Source organism: Physeter macrocephalus, chromosome 15 (assembly GCF_002837175.3).
Source record: "Physeter macrocephalus isolate SW-GA chromosome 15, ASM283717v5, whole genome shotgun sequence".
In the NCBI taxonomy this organism is placed as follows: domain Eukaryota; kingdom Metazoa; phylum Chordata; class Mammalia; order Artiodactyla; family Physeteridae; genus Physeter; species Physeter macrocephalus.
Window position 1 is genome coordinate 25,377,349 of NC_041228.1, and position 19,999 is coordinate 25,397,347.

A 19,999-nucleotide genomic window follows, 5' to 3' on the forward strand; every position below is an offset into this window, starting at 1 on the left:
AAAAAAAAAAAAAAAAAAAATTCTGATGCTAAAAATCATCTTAAAACAGACCAATGTGTTCTGAATGATACTAGATATTCTATAGCTACTTCAGAATAAATAGAGACAAGGGGATTTTACAGAGATGAGTTTATGGTAAAGTTTGTTTGATATGAATGAAATAATCTCAGTCAAGAAGTTTCTTGGGGCTTCCCTGGTGGCGCAGTGGTTGAGAGTCCGCCTGCCGATGCAGGGGACGCGGGTTCGTGCCCCGGTCCGGGAAGATCCCACATGCCGCGGAGCGGCTGGGCCCGTGAGCCATGGACGCTGAGCCTGCGTGTCCGGAGCCTGTGCTCCGCAACGGGAGAGGCCACAACAGTGAGAGGGCCGCGTACTGCAAAAAAACAGAAGTTTCTTGATATAATGTTTTATTTTTGGATCTATTAAAATGCAAATAATAATAAAATACTTACTATAGACATTTAAATTGTAATATATATCCAAATATAATAAGGCTCACTTTGTCCCAATTGCTTTACTTATATTATTTTTAGTACATAGAACTCCTGGCTAAGTATGTTTAGTCTTGACATTTTAATAGATAATGACACGGGCTCAGAGAGGTCAAATTGTAAGGACACTGGGTAGCTCTGCCATCATTTAGGGGACCAGCTACATTATTGTGTGGCCTAAAGTCATATTACTAGTAAATGGCAGAGTATGAATTCCAGTTCAGAGAAGGTAGAGCTAAGAAACAATTCTCTTATCCACTGAATAGCCAAATTCAATTATTTTAGGTATTTAACAAAGAAGAAAATCTTTTCTCGTTAAATCTGTTCAAACTATGCCTTTTTATCTTAAAGTTTATATCACTGTGAACTGAAGCCTTTTGAAAATAAACCCTGTGTCTTAAGCCTCTAAACTTGACACCAATAGGTTGTTTGGTTTAGTACATGAAAATCTAAAGATAGAAAACAGATTGAATGATGGGGGGGCTGGGAGGGGGATTGAAGAGTTTATGTGGTTGCATCTCTCCTTTCTTTTTTTCATTGAATAAAGATAAGATTCTGAGTTGAATGACTCAGCAGAAATATGCTAGAGAAACATTTCAGAAGTAAATTATAAAATAACTATGAGATAACTTAGTAAATAGAAATGATGCTAAAGCTGAAATACCCATTGATAATGTTCACTGAGGAAATATCCATTAAATTTAAAATGTGCTAGAGATACAGACTAATAACACAAGGAGCCTGGCCTTTGGGGTTTGATATTATGTTGCTAGAAGTGCTTGGATGCCAAGTACCACTAAGGCTTACAATATCTAAGAAATGGTGAAAATTAAAACAAAACACAATAAATAAATATTTATTTTACATGTGTTACTATACTTTGAACATTTCCCCAGTTTATTTTATTTTAATATTTACTTTATGATTACTTTTCATCTTAACTGTTTTAAAAGAAAAAAATGCTTCTAAAAAGAGGCTTAAAAGTCCAAGTTTCTCTTAGAGTCTTGAATTTCAGGGAAGGTCTTTGAACACTGAGTTTGAGAATAAGGTATTCTATAAATAAGGTATTCATTTATTCCAGGTTTCCTGAAGGAATTCTTGTTTATTCTGTTATCCTGGTAGGTGTCCTGTCCAGTTAGAATCCTCCTTTTACTCTCAAAAGTGTCTTGGTTTGGATGATGCATTTTGTAGTCACTCAACCTATAACTATCTTAAGGCTACATTTATACTTAAAAACATTTGGTTATTTCTGTTTGCTTTATAGGGGAATAAGCTTTCAGATTCTGAGTCTGCAAATTTAAAAATTGAGTATACTTTTAAAAAAAATTGAGTATACTTTTAAAACCTAGTTAAAATAATAAATTTTATGTTATGTATTTTTGACTACAGTACAAAAAAATTGAAAACATGCTATATGTACTTTGCCTCAGTTATCTACTAGATTTGAAGCCATCTGATCTCATCCTCTCCTACACTTCTGCGTGCTTACTCTGCTCCAGTCTCACTGGCCTTACTCTTCCTCCAGCATGCTAGATTTGACCCAGCACAGGGCTTTGGCAATGCTGTTTCCTCATCTGCAATGTCCTCTCTTGCGATATCAACATGGCTAAATGTTTTTTTTCCTCCAAATCTTTTCTCAGTGAGAGACACCCATCCTACCTTATTAAAATCCACTACCACTGCTCACCATCTAGCACATCCACACGTACAGTCCTGATCTCCTTCACCCACACTATTTTTCCCCATGGGACTTATTATCTTCCCATATACTACCATTTTTACTTATTTATTATGTTTATTGTTTGTTTGCTTTCCTCACAAAAGCATAAACTCCACAAGTGCAGGAACCTTAGTTTGTTTACTAATAAGTGCAAGCACCTAATATTACCTAGAATAGTGTCTGTTTTTCAGTACTTTAAAAATATATGTTGAATGGAATCATCTAATCAATTTGTTTAGAACTATTGTCAAATTGATTTCTTCAGTGATTGTAGAACGTTGAGATTCCTTGGTTTTATATGGATCTGGATTCTGATGGCCTTCTTTTCTCTTTAAAAAACTACCACCACCCCCTGCCAATATTTTGAAGAGGAAGACAACTGAATACTTGGATACTAGGATATGTGATCCGAGTGTTCAACAGAGCACATATCATTGAAACAAATAACTATATCTTTTATATACATTGAAAAATACATAGCAATCTGGAGAGTATATCCTAGTCCATTATGGTTTTTTGTTTCTGATAGAGCTATCTGTGAATCACATGCCTTTTCAAGAAAACACTCCAACTTTGTAGCCTATATGTACAAATATGTGGTTTGATTCTGGTCAATATAGAACAAAAAAATACCCAAAAAATCTACAATTGTTAAGGTGGTCTACTAGGTGGAAAAATATTTGAATCAGACTAATTTTTAAAAAATATTATGCTGAGTTGAATATTCAGCATTTATTCATGTAGACAAAAGCTAAGCAAATTTTCATTGGGATAGATTAACATGGATAGCATGTCACTTTAGTGCAGTATTTCAGTTATTTTCATCATTTTTCTGAACTGTTCTCTGATTAATCTAAATCACTGTATAATTGTCTTTCTTTTCACTTCCAGCAAAGTTTTGTGGTGACCCTGGTATACCTGCCCAAGGGAAAAGAGAAGGCAAAAGCTTTATATACCAGTCAGAAGTTTCATTCAGCTGCAATTCTCCTTTCATATTAGTGGGATCTAGCACCAGAATATGTCAAGCAGACGGCACTTGGAGTGGTTCATCACCTCACTGCATAGGTAATATTAATTAAAGATCGATAATGCTCAGTAATTTGGGAATTAATAGGTAGTAGGGAGGTTTAATGGTTTTCTTTATCCTATAAACTATAGTTGGCTAAATGTGAAAAATAAATGTAAAATATAGAAGCCATTGGAAGGCACTGAAAATTAATATTGTTAGACATATACTATTTTTAGTGCATAAAACTTCTAAAATAAACGCTTAAAATAGATTCCCTGTTTATCAGTAAAATGAAAAAGAAAAAAGCTTCCAGATTAATATCATGAAATATCAGTACTAACATTTGTATAGAGTTTTATAGTTAATAAAGCATATTCAAGTGAAATTAGACTTGCTTCAAAAATATTAAAAAGATACTTTGATTTCAAAATGGCTCTAAGTACATTTCTGTAATCCTAAATTTTTTTGTGTTTTGTTGTCATATTTTTTATTGAAGTATAGTTGATGTACAAAATTGTGTAAGTTACAGGTGTTCAGTATAGTGATTCATAATTTTTAAAGGTTATACTTCATTTATAGTTATTATAAAATATTGGCTATGTGTCCTGTGTTGTACAGTATATCCTTATAGCTTATTGTATATATAGTAGTTCGGACTTCTTAATCCCCTACCCCTATTTTGCCCCTCCCTCCTTCCCTCTCTCCACTGGTAACCACTAGATTGTTCTCTATATCTGTGAGTCTGCTTCTTTTTTGTTATATTCACTAGTTGTTGTATTTTTTAGATTTCACATATAAGTGATATCATACAGTATTTGTCTTTTTCTGACTTATTTCGCTTAGCATAATACCCTCCAGGTCCATCCATGTTGCTGCAAATGGCAAAATTTCATTATTTGCTATAGCTGAGTAGTATTCTATTATATATATATATATATATATATATATATATATATATATATATATTCCATATCTTCTTTATCCATTTATCTGTTAATGGACATTTAGGTTGCTCCCATATCTTGGAAATTGTAAATAACACTGCTATGAACATTGGGGTATATGTATCTTTTTGATTTAGTGTTTTAGTTTTTAGGGGGGTATATACCCAGGAGTGGAATTGCTAGGTCATAGGGCAGTTCTGTTTTTAGCTTTTGAGAAACCTTCATACTGTTTTTCACAGCAGCTGCACCAATTTACATTCCCACCAACAGTGTATGAGTGTTCCCTTTTCTCCTAAAATTAAATTCCACATTGAATAAACTAACCAAATAACCTGTCATACAAGCCAGCCAAATCAGAGACTACCAGCCCTACCATTTTTATGCCTGACTCTCCTACTGGTGTCAGTGAAAAGTGCAAATAACTAAGTCCTGTTTCTGGAAAAATAATTTATTTCTTGAAGGGAATATTACCCTACTTGATATTATAACTTAGTAAAGCCGTTGAGCAAATGTTTTATGTATGTGTTCCTCTTTCGTATCCTTAATTTTCCCTTAACTTTTTATTCACAGAGTTAGTTGGATGTCAAGTGCTTTTATATTAGAAGGGTTCAAAGTTCAAGAATTGCATAATTCATATAAACTGCAGTCTATCTGAATTTCCTGCTTTAAGATTAGCAGGCTTCTGTTCATGGAGATACATTATTAGATTTTACTCTTTGTTATTACCCAGGCCCCTTTCATTAAACCCTAGATCTCTTAAAATTATTTTATGTGGGAGAAATATACATTTAAATAAAACTGTAAATTTTAAAAGAATATCACGTTTTTAATCTTTATTTTAGAACCCACCCGTACCTCATGTGAAAACCCAGGAGTGCCACGTCATGGATCTCAAAACAGTACATTTGGATTTCAAGTGGGTACTTTTTTATCATTATTTTTTCCAGTTTTATTGAGATATAATTGACATACATCACTGTATAAGTTTAAAGTGTACAGCACAATGGTTTGACATATATATTGTGAATGATTATTACAGTAATTTTAGTTAGCAATCCAGAGAGTATGTCCTCCATTATCTCATATACATACAATAAAAAAAAGCAAAAAGGAAAAAAAATTCCTTGTGATAAGACTTATTAGGACCTACTCTCTTAACAACTTTCCTATATACAATACAGCAGTGTTAACTATACTCATCACTGTTGTATATTACATATCTAGTACTTACATATATTATAACTAGAAATCTACACCTTTTCCCCACCTTCCTTCAATCCTGCCCCCTCCCCCTGCCACTGCTCTGGTAACCACAGATCTGATCTCTTTTTATGTGAGTTCGGGTTTTTGTTGTTGTTTTAGATTCCACATATAAGTGAGATCATATTGTATTTGTCTTTCTGTTGTCTGAGTTATTTCATCAAATGGATACTTTAAATATTTCCATTTAATATAAGCTAGATCAAAAGGCTTTGGTTCATGTGCACAAATCCTGTTAATGCAAACAGCAAAGAAGTCATGCTTATATCTGCATTCAAAAACACCTTTTAAAAAAGGTAACAGGAAATGAAAGAGTGGAAATAAAAAGAAATTAGAAGGAATATATGCTTCAAGATATAGCCTAACTGACCATGAGGATAAAATAAAAATTGGAGAGAGCTGTGAGCATAGGAAAATCTGTAAGCAGTAGCTAGTATGTAAGAGAAATATTAAGTGAGGGAGTAAATGGGTAACCTCTACAGGAAGATATGGGGACAATGAGGAAAAGTGTAGATGAAAGTGATCCGGGTGACCTCGGCCTGCAGCGGCTTAAAGCAGGATTTCGGCTCCCCACCAGAGATTGAGGTCAGGCAGCGGCAGTGAGAGCGCGGAATCCTAGCCACCAGACCACCAGGGATCAGTGGCCAGTGACAAGGCCCTGGCCTGTCAGCTATGAAGAAATGAATTTCCACATAAGACAGAAAGTAGTGAAGCAACTGGAGTGTTTATTAGGAGGAAAATGAGTACAGTACCTGTGGATAGACACACGGGAGGGCACAGAGAGAGAGATCTGCACCCTCGTGGCAGTTTGAATCAGTTTTATGGGGCATTTCTTCCGGGTTTCTTTTGACCAATCATCTTGTTTTGCTGGTTCTGAGTCCATATTTGGTTTATCTCAGGGTCCTCCCCTGTGTGCGTGCACATCTCTTAGCCAAGATGGATTCTAGTGAAGAGGGCTATGGGTAGTTGGCATCACTTCCTATGGGGTGGCACCCCCTCCCTTTTTGACCTCCAAGGAGCCTTTCTGCGCATGTGTAGTTGGGGAGGTCTCCTTGACTTCGAGAATGAGGAATATGTGGTCTCTTACCTTCTATCTGGTAAGGGCCCAGCCCCCTCCATCATCCTGCTTTTATGGAGTATCTGCTATTATGGAGTTTCTGTCCATAGGGGAGAACCTGTTCAGCCTGAGGCCCATCTATCTCCTGCCTCAAAAGAGGTTTAAAGAGAAACTTCTGAGACAAAGAGTTACCAAATATATAAAAATGTGGTTATTCAACAAGGCAATAAGACTAAAAGACTTTTTTCTTATAATATGTATATAATACTAAAATAATTTTTAAACATTTTCATTGATGTGGGAAATTTCTGAAAAAATAATTTAACTGTAACCTATTATTATACAACACATAGTTGGACTGTAATATTAGAATTCTTTAACATGCCCATTCACGTGTGGCTGACTTTCTTTTCTCTCTTATTCCAGTTTAGATTTTATGTAGAGATTCAGCAAGATTTTCATTACAGGGGCCTAAGGGGAGCCAAAGTGCATACCAATTCCAAAAGGAAAAAGCCAGTTTACACGCTACCCAATTGCCTTGTGTCACAGGGTTTTCTAAATTGTGCTATTTTGTGTGAAATTCAGTGTGAACCCGAAGAACATTCATTTCTAAAGGAAGTACTCATAACAGGTGCCATCTTTTTGTTGCTAAAAATAGTTTCCATTTATCTACATTTCAGGCACAGTAACATTGATTTGATAGCTTTTCCAATTCTTCCTGTTTGCCTCAGGCTTGTCTAGGTAATACAAAAGTGTGAAAAAGCATCTCGGTCTCTATTATGTTGGTGTTTTTAGAAAACTTTAGATTCATATCTCCATAAAATGTTTTATCAGTTGATCGAGATCTTGAAAAATGAACTAGCTAAACCGTATTAGACCTCATCATATAGACCAAGAAACTGTAACGGAACATGACTTGGCTTTGATCACAGAGCAAGTCAATGGCAGTATTTTTACAGAATACAGAATTTTGATGTCAGTGTTTGTACACTAAATCAGATGATTTTCTGAAGAATCTGAGTACTTTTTAGGAAATACCCTTTGAGATAACGGAAATTGAAATAAATAAGATTGAGTTTAGAATAGTCATCCAATGAAATGAGTAGAGTCATTCACTCTGAATTTTAAGAATTCTATTATAATCATTGAAAAATGTTATCACAAAGTTAAATTAACCCTGCATTCATACTATTCAGCTAATAAACATACATTAGATCACTATAGTATATCTAGATAAATATGAATAGACTAGATTTCAGATATGGTAAAATCTAATAAAATTGTATAATCTCTATTAAAGCTACAAATGATATACTGAGTATGTTAAATTGGGGTGTCAACTTTCATACATGGTTATGGCAGATATGTGCGTATGTCTGTATATATACTTATTTTATATATTTATATTATAAATTATGTTTACTAAACCTGTATAGAGTCAACAGAATTTAAGAAGTTATGTAATTCTAACTAATATCAATTTATAGATGGATTCCAAATAAATATGGCCTTATATAACTAGAAAAGACTTCTCTACTGGTTGACCAAAAACTCTTTCTTACAAGTAAGAAAAATTATTTTGAGCTAGCTTAAACCTAAAGGCATTAAAAGCCATGTGTAGGTGTGTCCCAGGCCACAAGAGAAAGGATCTAGGTGAGACTCATCAAGCCTAGAATCTAGGAACTGGACAACAGTACTCAGTCTCTTACATTACTCTCTGAATTTATCTACTTCATTTTCTTTCTCTGTAGATTGGCCATATGGCAAAGGGTGCATCATTTCTATTTACATCTCAGCCACATATGGCAAGTGATTAATTGTCTCAATCTCAGTTTCAAATATCCAGAGAGAGAATCCAAATGTTCCAACTTTTGTATCTACCTCTGGTTTGATCTAGTGACCAGTAGTGAGTTAAATAAAATCATAGCTATGGTTAGCCCACTTCTGGGAGGGACAAGAGAAAGGGGAAAGTTATAAATTGCAGAAGCACTCTGCATTTCTTAATTTTCTCTTTAATGTGTTTATTTTGTTCACTCTCCTTTTCTATAAAGATTTATATAGTAGATTTTTGGACATTGATATAATTACTAAAATATAAGAATGTATCACCTGTTGCTAGAGATGACAAAAACTCTAGTGTTTGAAAAAAGTACTCAAAGTAATTTCTCTTTGTATCTAAAATATTATAAACTGGAACAATTTTAGCTAAAAATATATTAGTAGTAAGGAGAGTAAGTATCAAAATGATTAATGCAACATCCAGATTAATTATGGAGGAAATGCCAAACACAAATATTTCACTAACTGCTGTATTGCTCTAAGTTGAGCTCTGGGGTTTGGAAGACACATTACACTGATTTAGGACTTGTTACGTAAAATTATTATAAATATAAAATATTTTTAATCTGATTTTAGATATTTAATTCCAAGGTATTAAACATAAGATATTTAACCCTACCAAAATAACCATTATGAAAAAGCTCTGTCTTTACTACAGAGACTACAAAAGCATCCTTGATTGAGGGGTAGGGAGACAGAAATAATCAACTAAAGACAACATGATCAACTATTTGTGACTGTTGACACCTTTCATTCTCTGGCTTCTGTTTCCAAAAGCAAGTCTGGACCACCCAGTTTTATAGATACAGGACTCCTGGGTACAACAGTAGCCATCTTGGCAACCACAGTTCACCCTACTATTGAATGTTTCATGAGCAACCATATTACCCGAGTAGGTGGAGAACCCTGAAGAAACCAAACAGCTTCTTAGCTACCTGACTTTAAAAGGAATGTCCTAGGCATTCTATCTAGGGAGTTATCTATTGTATCTGGCAAACTTGACAGTAATCAGTTACCTAGACAACCGTGCCCCGCATCTCGTTTAAGTCAACTCGGTGTTCTGTCACACACCTTGTGCTAATGTTTAAAAAATTCATCTTGACATGCTCAGATGTGTTTGGCAATCACTCGTGTGCTGTGTGCTGAACCACTTCTCTGTAAATGTAGCATCCAAGTGACAACAGCAGCAGAGTAATGGACCTTGCACAAAGCTACAGCATGCCTGAAACAAGACTCCAACAAGTAATAGTTAGCTTTTTTCCTTTCACCACTGACAGTGCTTGTCTAACTAAAGAGCTTCCCAAAGCAGAGAGAGAAGCCATGTAGAGAATCCAGACATCATTCAGAATCAGCCCTGGCTGAAATGTGGTCTTATAATGGAAACACTTCTATTCTTAGAAGAAAAAAGGATTGGTTATAAAGTAATGCTAGAAGCAGTTAAAAAGATAAAGGCGAATCATACTGAATAACTTTGGGTTATTTTTAAAAGGGGTAAATATAGTTCTTAATAGGAGAAAAAAATCTATCACAGAAAAAGTTTACAGCTAATATTTTTACAAAAATTTTACAGTACACTACAAGATGAAAACATCTTTCAAGGTGGAATGCTTTAGAGAGCAAAGGCTTGACACAGTCCTAGACCCATGTAAGAGCAGCAATTACACTTATGCCAAAATTATCTTTAGTGTAGTCAGTGAGAACCATAATACTGATATTGTAATCAAAATTTCAGGATTAGCTGGAGCAGTCTGGGAGAGCCCAAGATATTCAACACCATTCTGCATTGACCATTTCTGCAAAATAATCTAAACGGACACCTACAAGCAGCTTCCTTGGGTATCCAGATACCAGGGTCAACCTTGTACCTCTGAAAAGAGGTTCATCCGATGACTCTTAAGTACATGTGTATTAGAATTTGTGTATGTGTATGTACAGCTCACATTTACATATGTAATGACATAGACTCTCTTCTAGATACCCACATAAGCTGACAGTTGCTGAGCCTTTACAGCTTTTAAAATTTGAAGGTTGGGGATTAGAGAAACAAGAGAGGCTGTTCATTGACTATTGAAGTGATCAAAGATATAAATTAAGTACCATTTAAAAACTTTGCTCCTATTTATCAAATGGTTACTATCTACAGCTGTAGTACTTATTAACTTATTAAAAATCATGTTAAAAAATCTAACTCATAAATGGTTAGCTAATACTAAACTAATAATACTAATACTAGACTAATACTAATACTAGAGTGTTCAAAAGCACTCTAAAAGACATTTTAATTCATATTTTGGAGAAGAAAATATTTACATGTTTAATTAAGTTAGGCTACTGTAAAGTACTGTGTGATATAATATCAATAAAGTACTTAAAATGGCACTTTAATGTTTTATTTAAAACCATATATCATGCACTTTTAAACTTCAGTTCAGTATTGAATATTGACTGGTGTGTAGAATCCAATTTCATAGTTAAAAAGTAATTTGTGACTAGAATAGAACTTTTTCCCTGGTATTCAAAAAACCATTTTGCATGTTCAGGCTTCAAAAAAAAAATGTGCTTTTGCATCTCTAAGAATATCTGTAAAGAAATACATATTCTGTTGAGTAGCCTCTGAAACTTGGCTTTCTTACATTTGGTTGGTTCATGTGACAATCCCTGTGAAATGAATGGAAATATGATTTTTAGATTAAATGACTTTCCCAAAATAAAAAAAACAACCATGGTGATTATGTATGACTTCCAGTTTATAACTGAAATAAGTACATAAGTACATTGAATGAGGCAGGTGTGTTACATAGTGTTTTATTACCTTAAATGGTGAATATCATAACATGAATTTTAAAACAAAAAGTAAAATTAAACATTTAAAATTAAAGTCTTCTGATTATATTTTAATAAAAACTGATAAAACACCTTAATCCTGTTTTTCTCATTCAGGAAGCTCAGGGCCCAAAATTGATGCTCAGTCAGTGAAAATCCCTTGCACCTCATCTTAAGTATATGTGTTATCCTTTCATTTTTATGATCCTGCCTGTCTACTTCACTTTTATTAATTTTAATGTATTAAAATTTTATTAGAAGCTGCCTCAACTTTTCTTGGGTAAAGTATTTAATATAAACATAATAAAAATACTAATATAAAATAGTTGTTTAAAATATATTACAGAGGGAGCATATGAATTTTTGATGCCTTTATTATGTATATATTTTGATAAGTTGCTAGGAACCATACTGCGTACTCCAGTTAAGCAAATATTTGATATTGAAAATCAGACACAAAAAAAATACAGTGATGAAAATTCTAGCAAAGTAGGAGTAATTTGCTATAAAACATTGTGAAAGGGAAGATAGATCTTATTCAGAATGTTTTAAATTTCTAAAATTTTGATTAATCATATGATTAGATCTCTAACTTCATGACTAAGGAACTGAACTGTAACATTTAAAAGAGGGAATAAAGAGTTAAAGAAGGTAAGTCATATTTACTAATTAGACATGTCTTATAATTTTATAATGCATTTGTTAACCACATGCTAATTTGGACCAATTTAAAGAAAATTTTATTTAAACATTAACTGAAATTAAAACTTGATATGGATTTTTTTAAATCTTGATATAAAAATAATTTTTAAAATTAATTTTTACATTGTATATAATTGCTTATACAAATAACATTTTATTAGTAAATATTGGCAGGAAAATTGTACATAAATTATTTTACAAGAATTTTTAAAATTATATAATGGAAAATTGTATCATGTTACTTATTTTTCTACAAATATTCAAATTATATTATTTATGTTAGAAATTATTTATAGTCAGAGGAATTTGCATGACAAGTTGGAAAAGGATGGAGAGATATGTAAAATATACTATTAAGTGTATTTATCACTGGCAAAATTATTAATTCACTAACATTTAGAGAAAATTTTGATGATTGATTTGAATACAACAAATTCTGAATAAAAATCAGTTACTAAATTTGTTTAACTCTAGGTATCTTAAATATTAGGTATAAGTATTTGTGAATTTGACAAAAATTTTGTTATTAAATGTGTTAATGATATATAGAAAAACTTTAAGTAGATTTTAGTTCTATGGTATCTGGTTAATATGTAAAGCAGTATTTATTGTGATTTCAGAAAAGATTACAGACATGAGGAAAAAGTCTTAGAAGTAAAAAAAAAAGTGTATGTAATCCATCATGTTTCTCATTCCTTACTAATATAAAGGTTGATGAAATAACCCAAATGTACTCTTCAAAGAACAAATAATGATTTAACTTTATGTTAATTAAAGTATGGAAGGGATATCACTACATTTTAAGAAACTGATAGGCACGTTAAATCTTTTTAAGTAATCAAATAATTTTATACTAAGTTCTTAGTCTCCATTCCTTCAGTTGCTCCAACATTTTCAAGACACTTTTCTAAGCACTTGGTGTATAATGGTGAGTAACATATGGTCCTTGGCTGAGAGGAGCTAACATTTTGGTGTGTGGGTCAGATGGAATAGATGATTTTATAGGATAGGTTGCTAGTATTGATAACATTGAAAGGAGCTAAGGAAGCACATAAGATACAACTTTCCTAGTCTGCTTGCTGCAGGGAAAGCTTTCTAGAAATTTTGTCTGTGCTAAATCTTTTAGGGTAAGATCTAGGAAAAAATGGTTGGGAAATGCATTCCATGTGGGAGGGACAGTGTAAAAATATGCATGCATTATGGGAACTACAAAAATTCAATATTATATGAGCACAATTTGAGTAAAAGTAAGTGGTCAACTATGATGCTAGAGACAGCGAGTGATCAGTTTATGGAGGCTTTTATCCACCAAGTTAACATAATGTAACTTTATCCTATGTGGGATAAGCCAGTAAAGATTTTAAGAAGGATGATGATACAGTAAAACTTTCATGTTGAATAAATCACTCTGACTTTAGAGTGAAAAATGAATTCAATGGGGTCAAGACGGGAGAATTGGAGACAAGTTAGATGATTATTATAATTGGCTATAACAGTAATTCTCAAAGTATGGTCCCTGACCAGCAGCAGCAGTATTACCTGGGAACTTGTTGGAAATGTGGATTTTGGGGTCTCCCTCAGATTACCCAGTCAAAAATTCCTGAGGGGGGCTCAGCTCTCTGTGTTTGGATAAGTCCTTCTGGTGATTATGTTATCTACTAAAGTTTGAGAACCATTGAGAAACCATGTTGAGGACTAAAACAAGATGTATACGTGGGAAAAGAGGGAAGGCGACAGTTTGAAAAAGATTTAGGAGGTAAAATTGTCAGTCTTTGGTGGTAGATTAAATGAGGGGAGATTTATGGGTGAAGGGTGGCCATTAACTGAGATCTAGCCTAAAGTAAGATTGCTGGATTGATAGAGGTGATGGGTTTTGTAGAGCCAGTTTGACTAAAGGATGGAATGGCAAAGTCCACATGATCAGTTGTATAAACTATATGAGAAAGTAAAGATCTGTACCACCATATTGCACAACTTCAGGGAGTATGTGAATGGCATGCTCTGGAGCACAATTTGAAGGATTATACTGAGTACAGCATGAAAATTGCTCCCTGGAGTGGAGCAATGTAGTAGCCCTGGACAAAATCGGGCATTAAGACGATAAGAGATCTCCTGGATGCAGAGATTATGCTGTCATGTAAGGCATAATATGAGATAACTGGAAGGATAAAAGTTATAAGAGAATGACTATTAGAACTGAACATTTCGAGTGTAGCATAGTTCTGGGTGATAACGAGAATATGAAAGATGGTGGAAGATAGCTAGTCTCAAGCTCCAAGTGGAATCTTGTATCAAATTATGTCACATTAAGCTTAGCCTCATGTTGCTTTGGCAGGTGGGAGTAGGAACTAATGGGGAAAAAAGGAAACACAGTCTATGTGAAAAGCCCTAAGACAGCAATTGAACATTGTCAGACTCCATATGCTGGGGAAGGCTGAAGTGGTAGACTCTAAATACCCCTTATCTTCTCCTCCACCTCTAATCATTTAATAAATCGTGATGATTTTTCCTTTTAATATATTTTAAGTAAACAACTTCCTTGCCACAAGTTGGTCAATTTATCCACTCAAATCTAAAATGGCAATTCAAGCCTCATAATTAGAATTACTGTTCATCATTCTTTTTGTTTCATAGTTTCTCCATACAGTGTTTAGTTTAATTTTTCAAAGATACTGTCTTCTACACAAATTTTAGTTGCTCTGAAAGCTTTAGCAACTTTATGTTTTTATTTTAAAAATTCAAATGCTATAGCCTGCTATTTGAGAGTCTTCAGAAACTGATTATTATGTCTCTGACTTAATAATTATAGATGGAATTTATTTAAAGCTTATGTTCCATGCCCATGTGGAGCGAATTATATATTTTATTTAATCCTTAAGTCGCAAGATAAATAATATCATCTTTATAAAGAGAGAGTTAAGTCTCAAAGAGGAGATATACCTTATTCAAGATCAAAGTTAAAGCCGAGTATACACACCTCTGGGGTCTGTTTTCTTTTTTACCTATATCTCACAGCTTTCCACTTTACTCCCAAATTCCCAGCTCACTGTGTAAATTATCTATGATAACCAATCAAAAGTGCTCTCTTTTTTCCTAAACTATATGATGTATGTTTTAACCACCATACATTTTCTCATAATATTCATATATTTTCTACTTATATCGGTTGTTTTCAAACATTAGCTTGCATTAAAATCACCTGGAGGGCTTTTTAAAACACAAATTGCTGGTTGCTACCCTAAGAGTTTCTGATTCAGTGGGTCTCAGCTAAGTTTCCAGAACTGGCATTTCTAACAAACTCCTAGGTTATGCTGAGGTTACTGGTCTGGGAACCACACTTTGAGAACCATTGTTCTATATATTTATCTAAATTACACATCCCTTAAAAAGCTTAATGCAAATAGCATGTCTTCCATTGTATTTTTCTGTTGCCAATCCAACCTTCAATAAACACCTTTATGTCCAATCTCATATTGCATTTACTGTCTTACATAATCACTGGCTCTTGTGTTGTTAACTATCTTTATTTCTGTATCTGCCTTTATCCATCTTCATTTATCTGTCTTTATTTAACTCTCTGTCTATCTTATTTTCATATGTAGCTTATTGGCCTTTTGGTATCATATATTTTCTTCAAATTACCATGGCAAATATTTGGCACCTATGTATACATTGTATTCAAATATTTGATGATGATATGCACACAAAGAGATCTGTTTGTTTTTCTTTAGTCTTTTTCCCCAATTTTATTTTAAATCAGATTTCAGTTTCTTTTCCTTCCAACCTCTACCTTGCAGAATTTCTTTTGAAAGCATTTTCTCGTCCATGTTTTTTTTCTATCTGTTGCTGTATTTGAAGTTGCATTGGGACATTTGTTTTTTTCTCTGTAATTTGCTATAGGTAGGAAGTGTTGTACAGTTCCACTGCAAAAAAGGACATCTTCTACAAGGGTCTACAACACGTACTTGCCTTCCTGACCTCACGTGGAGTGGAATTCAGCCTGAGTGCATACGTAAGTATTGTGGCTAAGAAAATTATACTTATGAAGGATAAGAATTTATATGCATTTTTTCTTCCATGTGTGAAAATAAACTTATACGTATATAAAAGAGGTGTCACATTATTTTTTTAAGTTATTATAAAATATAATTCATTCATATAGTGTTTTACTGTAGCATATCCCCATACCTAGTGGGGAACATTATTCTTTAAGAAGTCAGAAGGCACGGGGCAAAATTTTGTTCTTTTTGAAAAGCTCTTGTAATTGTGTTCAGTTTGGTCATCAGGTAATTTTAGATTTTCACTTGTGAAACTCTCTGAGAACCTGAGGAAAGCTAGAAACGTCCATGAAAGGATATATGCATGAATACCTTAACCAAAAATTTGAAAACTACTTAGGATTTCCTGGAGCTTCTAAATGTGCACTGACCCTAAGTTGAAAGCACTTGCTGTACAGATTGAATAAGAACAAAGATCACTAAACAGTCTTTTCTGAATACAGTTAGAAATAAATTTTAGCTGGTGAGTTATCTCTTTTTTCCCTCCTACTTCTTCTTTTTATTTCCTCTCCATCTTTTTTGCGGGGGAGAAAAATGAAGAGTAAGCAGGAATAGAAATACTCATCAGAATGGTTTCTAGCTTTTAGGATTTGCTGAAGTCCAAATAAGTCCTGTAAATGTACTCTATCCCTGTTCAGAACCACCCAAATAATCACAGGGGCCCCTGTGGATCCTCAGTTTACTGAAAAGCAGCAGAACACTCCACTGAGAAGTCATGTCACATGCCTGGCTGGCTTATATTTAAATATGGCAAAATTCCTTAAACGATAAATGATAGTTCCTCAGAGTGTGTACGTACTTTAGAACAGCTGTGTGGGATGTACCTAGGTATTTCATAGTAAACCAAGATTCTTTGATGACCTGCATGTGGGATATGATGATTTAAATAAAATTAAATGGTTTCTGTTACTGCAGAGCATCTCAGAATATCTAATAGGTGCATAATGGGGCTTAAGAATGTAGCAGAAACAGACTATTTGTGTTTATTCTTAGCAGTATTTCCCTAATGAGAATTAAATTTTATTAACTGAATTATATTAAATATAAACCACATAACAAAATGTTTTATAAATAAATAAAATGTTTTTCACATAGTGTTAAAAATATTAGCTATTATTTTATAACTTAGTACATAACCACTAGGAAACAAATGGAAAAAAATTTTTCTAAACAAATTTGTCCACAGAACACTTTTTCTCAGAGGTCATCTTTAAGGGTCTATATCCATGAACAAATGATCAGAAATGTTGTCTTGCTTAGGGGGAGAATTCTTTGTAGCATCTATTTCTGATTAAGAAGGGAATGGTCATGATAAGACGCAAAACAGGTGAACTGAGCGGCAGGGTCAGGTAGTGTCATAAGTGCAGGTATAGTGGAATCAAAAAATTAAATGAATGAAAAGATACTGCTAGCATATGGACCCAAAATATGGCCAGAAAATTCCATATGCAAAAAATCATTAAATTGTACTTTCTACATTAGGAAATATGAATATCAGAGCAATGTACTGAATTGTGGTTGAATTTACCTTTAGTAGATATGCTTTTTAATTTAAAATAAATATAATAAAAAATTATACATAAATATTTCCTAAACTGGTAAAGAAAATCTGAGTTTGATAAACTTTAAAACTTATCTTAAGCAGGACTTATTAGATCCTTTAAAATGCTAATATACATTTGTGACTCTAAAATGGTGATTACAGTATACATTTATTAGCTTAATTATCCAGAGTTAGTCTTTTATTTTTTCTCTCAGTTTATCTGTTAACATCCACCTGTGTTTACAGATGATCATTTATGAAATGCTAGTCTATGAAAACAACATTTACATTTACATTGATAGGCTTTCCTTGATTCATGAGAATAACTAAAGGTATATTTATATAAAGGCATTAGCATACCTATAAAAATACATTGTACTCCGGTCTCAAAATTGTCTTAACATGTCTAGAAAAATGAAATTTTTTCCCTTTTCTTAATATAGCCCACAGCTGTAAACAGCCAGAAACTCCTGCTCATGCAAATGTAGCAGGAATGGACCTTCCATCCCATGGGTATACATTAATTTATACCTGCCAGCCTGGCTTCTTCTTAGCAGGTGGAACAGAACATAGAGTGTGTAGATCTGATAACACCTGGAGTGGAAAAGTTCCTGTTTGTGAAGGTACGTTTTTCTCTCTAAAAGCTTTCAACAGAAGATTTTGTACTGTTTAAGCTTTCCTCAGATACAAGAGACAAAAAAAATCAATTTAAATTAGCTTAGGAACAAGGTAAATTTGTTCTCCAACTCTAAGAGTAGGAGTGATGTAGACACTTTTGGATCCAGGGGCACAGAAATATTATTCAGGTCTTTTTATAGCTTCTTTTCCATGCTCTATTTTTAATTCTTGCCTTTATTACTTTTCCTAGTTCTCTATTCACAGTAGGTATATTAGTTTTCTAAGGCTGCCATAACAAAGTACCACAAGCTGGGTGATTTAAAAGAATAGGAATTTATTCTCTCACAGTTCAGAAAGCCAGAAGTCCAAAATCAAGGTGTCAACAAGGCCATGTATCCTCTGAAGGCTCTAGGGAAGAACCATTCCTTACCTTCTTTGAGCTTGTTATAGCTTCTGGCTATCCCTGGCATTCTTTGGCTCATAAATGCCTCACTACAATTTCTACCTCTATCTTCAAATGGCCTTCTTTCCTAGGTATCTCTATATGTCCTGTTCTCTTCTTATAAAAACACTAGTCATTGGATTTAGGGATTATTTCAGGAATATTTCACCTCAAGATTCTCACCGAATTACATCTTCAAAGACTCTGTTTCCAAATAAGGTCATGTTCTGAGGTTTCTAGTGAACGTGAATTTGGAGCATGTACTATTCAACCCATTATAGTAGGGAAAATTGCTGCCAGCATTCCTGGGTTTATATCCTTCTGGTAGAATAACCCTAGTAGAAGGAGTCTTTCCCAAAACTTGGTCAGGAAAGCACTATATGAAAGTCTGATTGCCACAATTTTTAATGGAATCCATCTCCAAATTCATTTCTCAGCCACGATGATATGACAGTTTGACCAGATCTAGGCGATGTGTCCACCCATGTTGCTGCTTTGCTTGATCAGGACAGTCCCCATCTGAACAAGATGTAATGAGTTTACCAGAGGAAAAAAGTGTTATGTTTCCAGAAGAAGGAACAAAGGAGGTTCTTCTAGAATTCTTGATAAAGTCATCAATATATTCTTTTTTTTTTTCAGTCCTTTCTAATTCTTTATGTCTTGTAGCCTTCACAAATGTAAATGACTTTTTCCTCTTGAAATGTTTTCACTCTCTTCTCTTAGCTGGAACATTACAGGTTTTTTTTCTTTTTAAAAAAATTTTTCATGATAGGAATCCCTTCTGTGTGAGATCTTATTCTTTTATTTGTTTACTTGTTATTGTCTTTCTCCACTCTCCTGTCCTTTCATCTGCCCTTCCCCCACTAGAATATAAGCTCAAAAGAAAAAAAACAGAAACTTTAATAAAGCTAAATATGGCCCATTTTAGGGTTCGCTTATGTAAGAAAAAAAAAAAGAAACTTTATCCAAGTATTTACAACTGTAATTTTAACCACTAGATCAGTGCATTATATGTGAAAAGTGTTCAATCAATATTTGTTGAATAAATAAATATTTATCTCCTCAAATTTCTGGCTACCTTTTCTCCATTTCCTTTTTAAGCTTAATGTTTTCTACCCATTTTTTCTAAAGCTCAGTTCTTAGTCTTCTCTTCTTTTCAGTCTGTGTTCTCTCCCTAGCTTATCTGATCTCATTCAAGCCAATGACTTAAAGTTTCCTCTATGAAGGTTAATTACAAATTAATAATTCTAGCTCATTTATCTTCTCTTAGCTCCAGACTTATATGTTCAATTTCTTACCTAATATCTCTTCTTGAATTTCTCAGACATTTAAATAATATATGCAAATCTAAACTCATCAATTTCCCTTCACCATAAGTCTCTCTTGATGTTCCCTAACTCAGTGGTACCATCATCACATAATAAATAGAAATCTAGTAGTCACCTTTGACATCTTCTTGTCTCTTTAAATCCACCAGAATTTTAGTAGGTTTA

The 19,999-nt window shown here is 33.5% G+C and overlaps 1 protein-coding gene across 3 annotated transcripts in view; it reads left to right on the forward strand.

Annotated features, from left to right (window-relative positions):
- Positions 1 to 19,999, forward strand: part of CSMD3 (CUB and Sushi multiple domains 3) — a 1,193,315-nt gene that overhangs the window by 1,149,469 nt on the left and 23,847 nt on the right. For all 3 annotated transcript variants that reach the window (XM_024129404.1, XM_024129405.1, XM_028500327.1), the window contains 4 exons: positions 3,103 to 3,276; positions 5,007 to 5,080; positions 15,746 to 15,857; positions 17,890 to 18,069. In XM_024129404.1, coding sequence (XP_023985172.1) covers positions 3,103 to 3,276; positions 5,007 to 5,080; positions 15,746 to 15,857; positions 17,890 to 18,069 — 540 coding nt within the window. The remainder of the gene's footprint in view (positions 1 to 3,102; positions 3,277 to 5,006; positions 5,081 to 15,745; positions 15,858 to 17,889; positions 18,070 to 19,999) is intronic.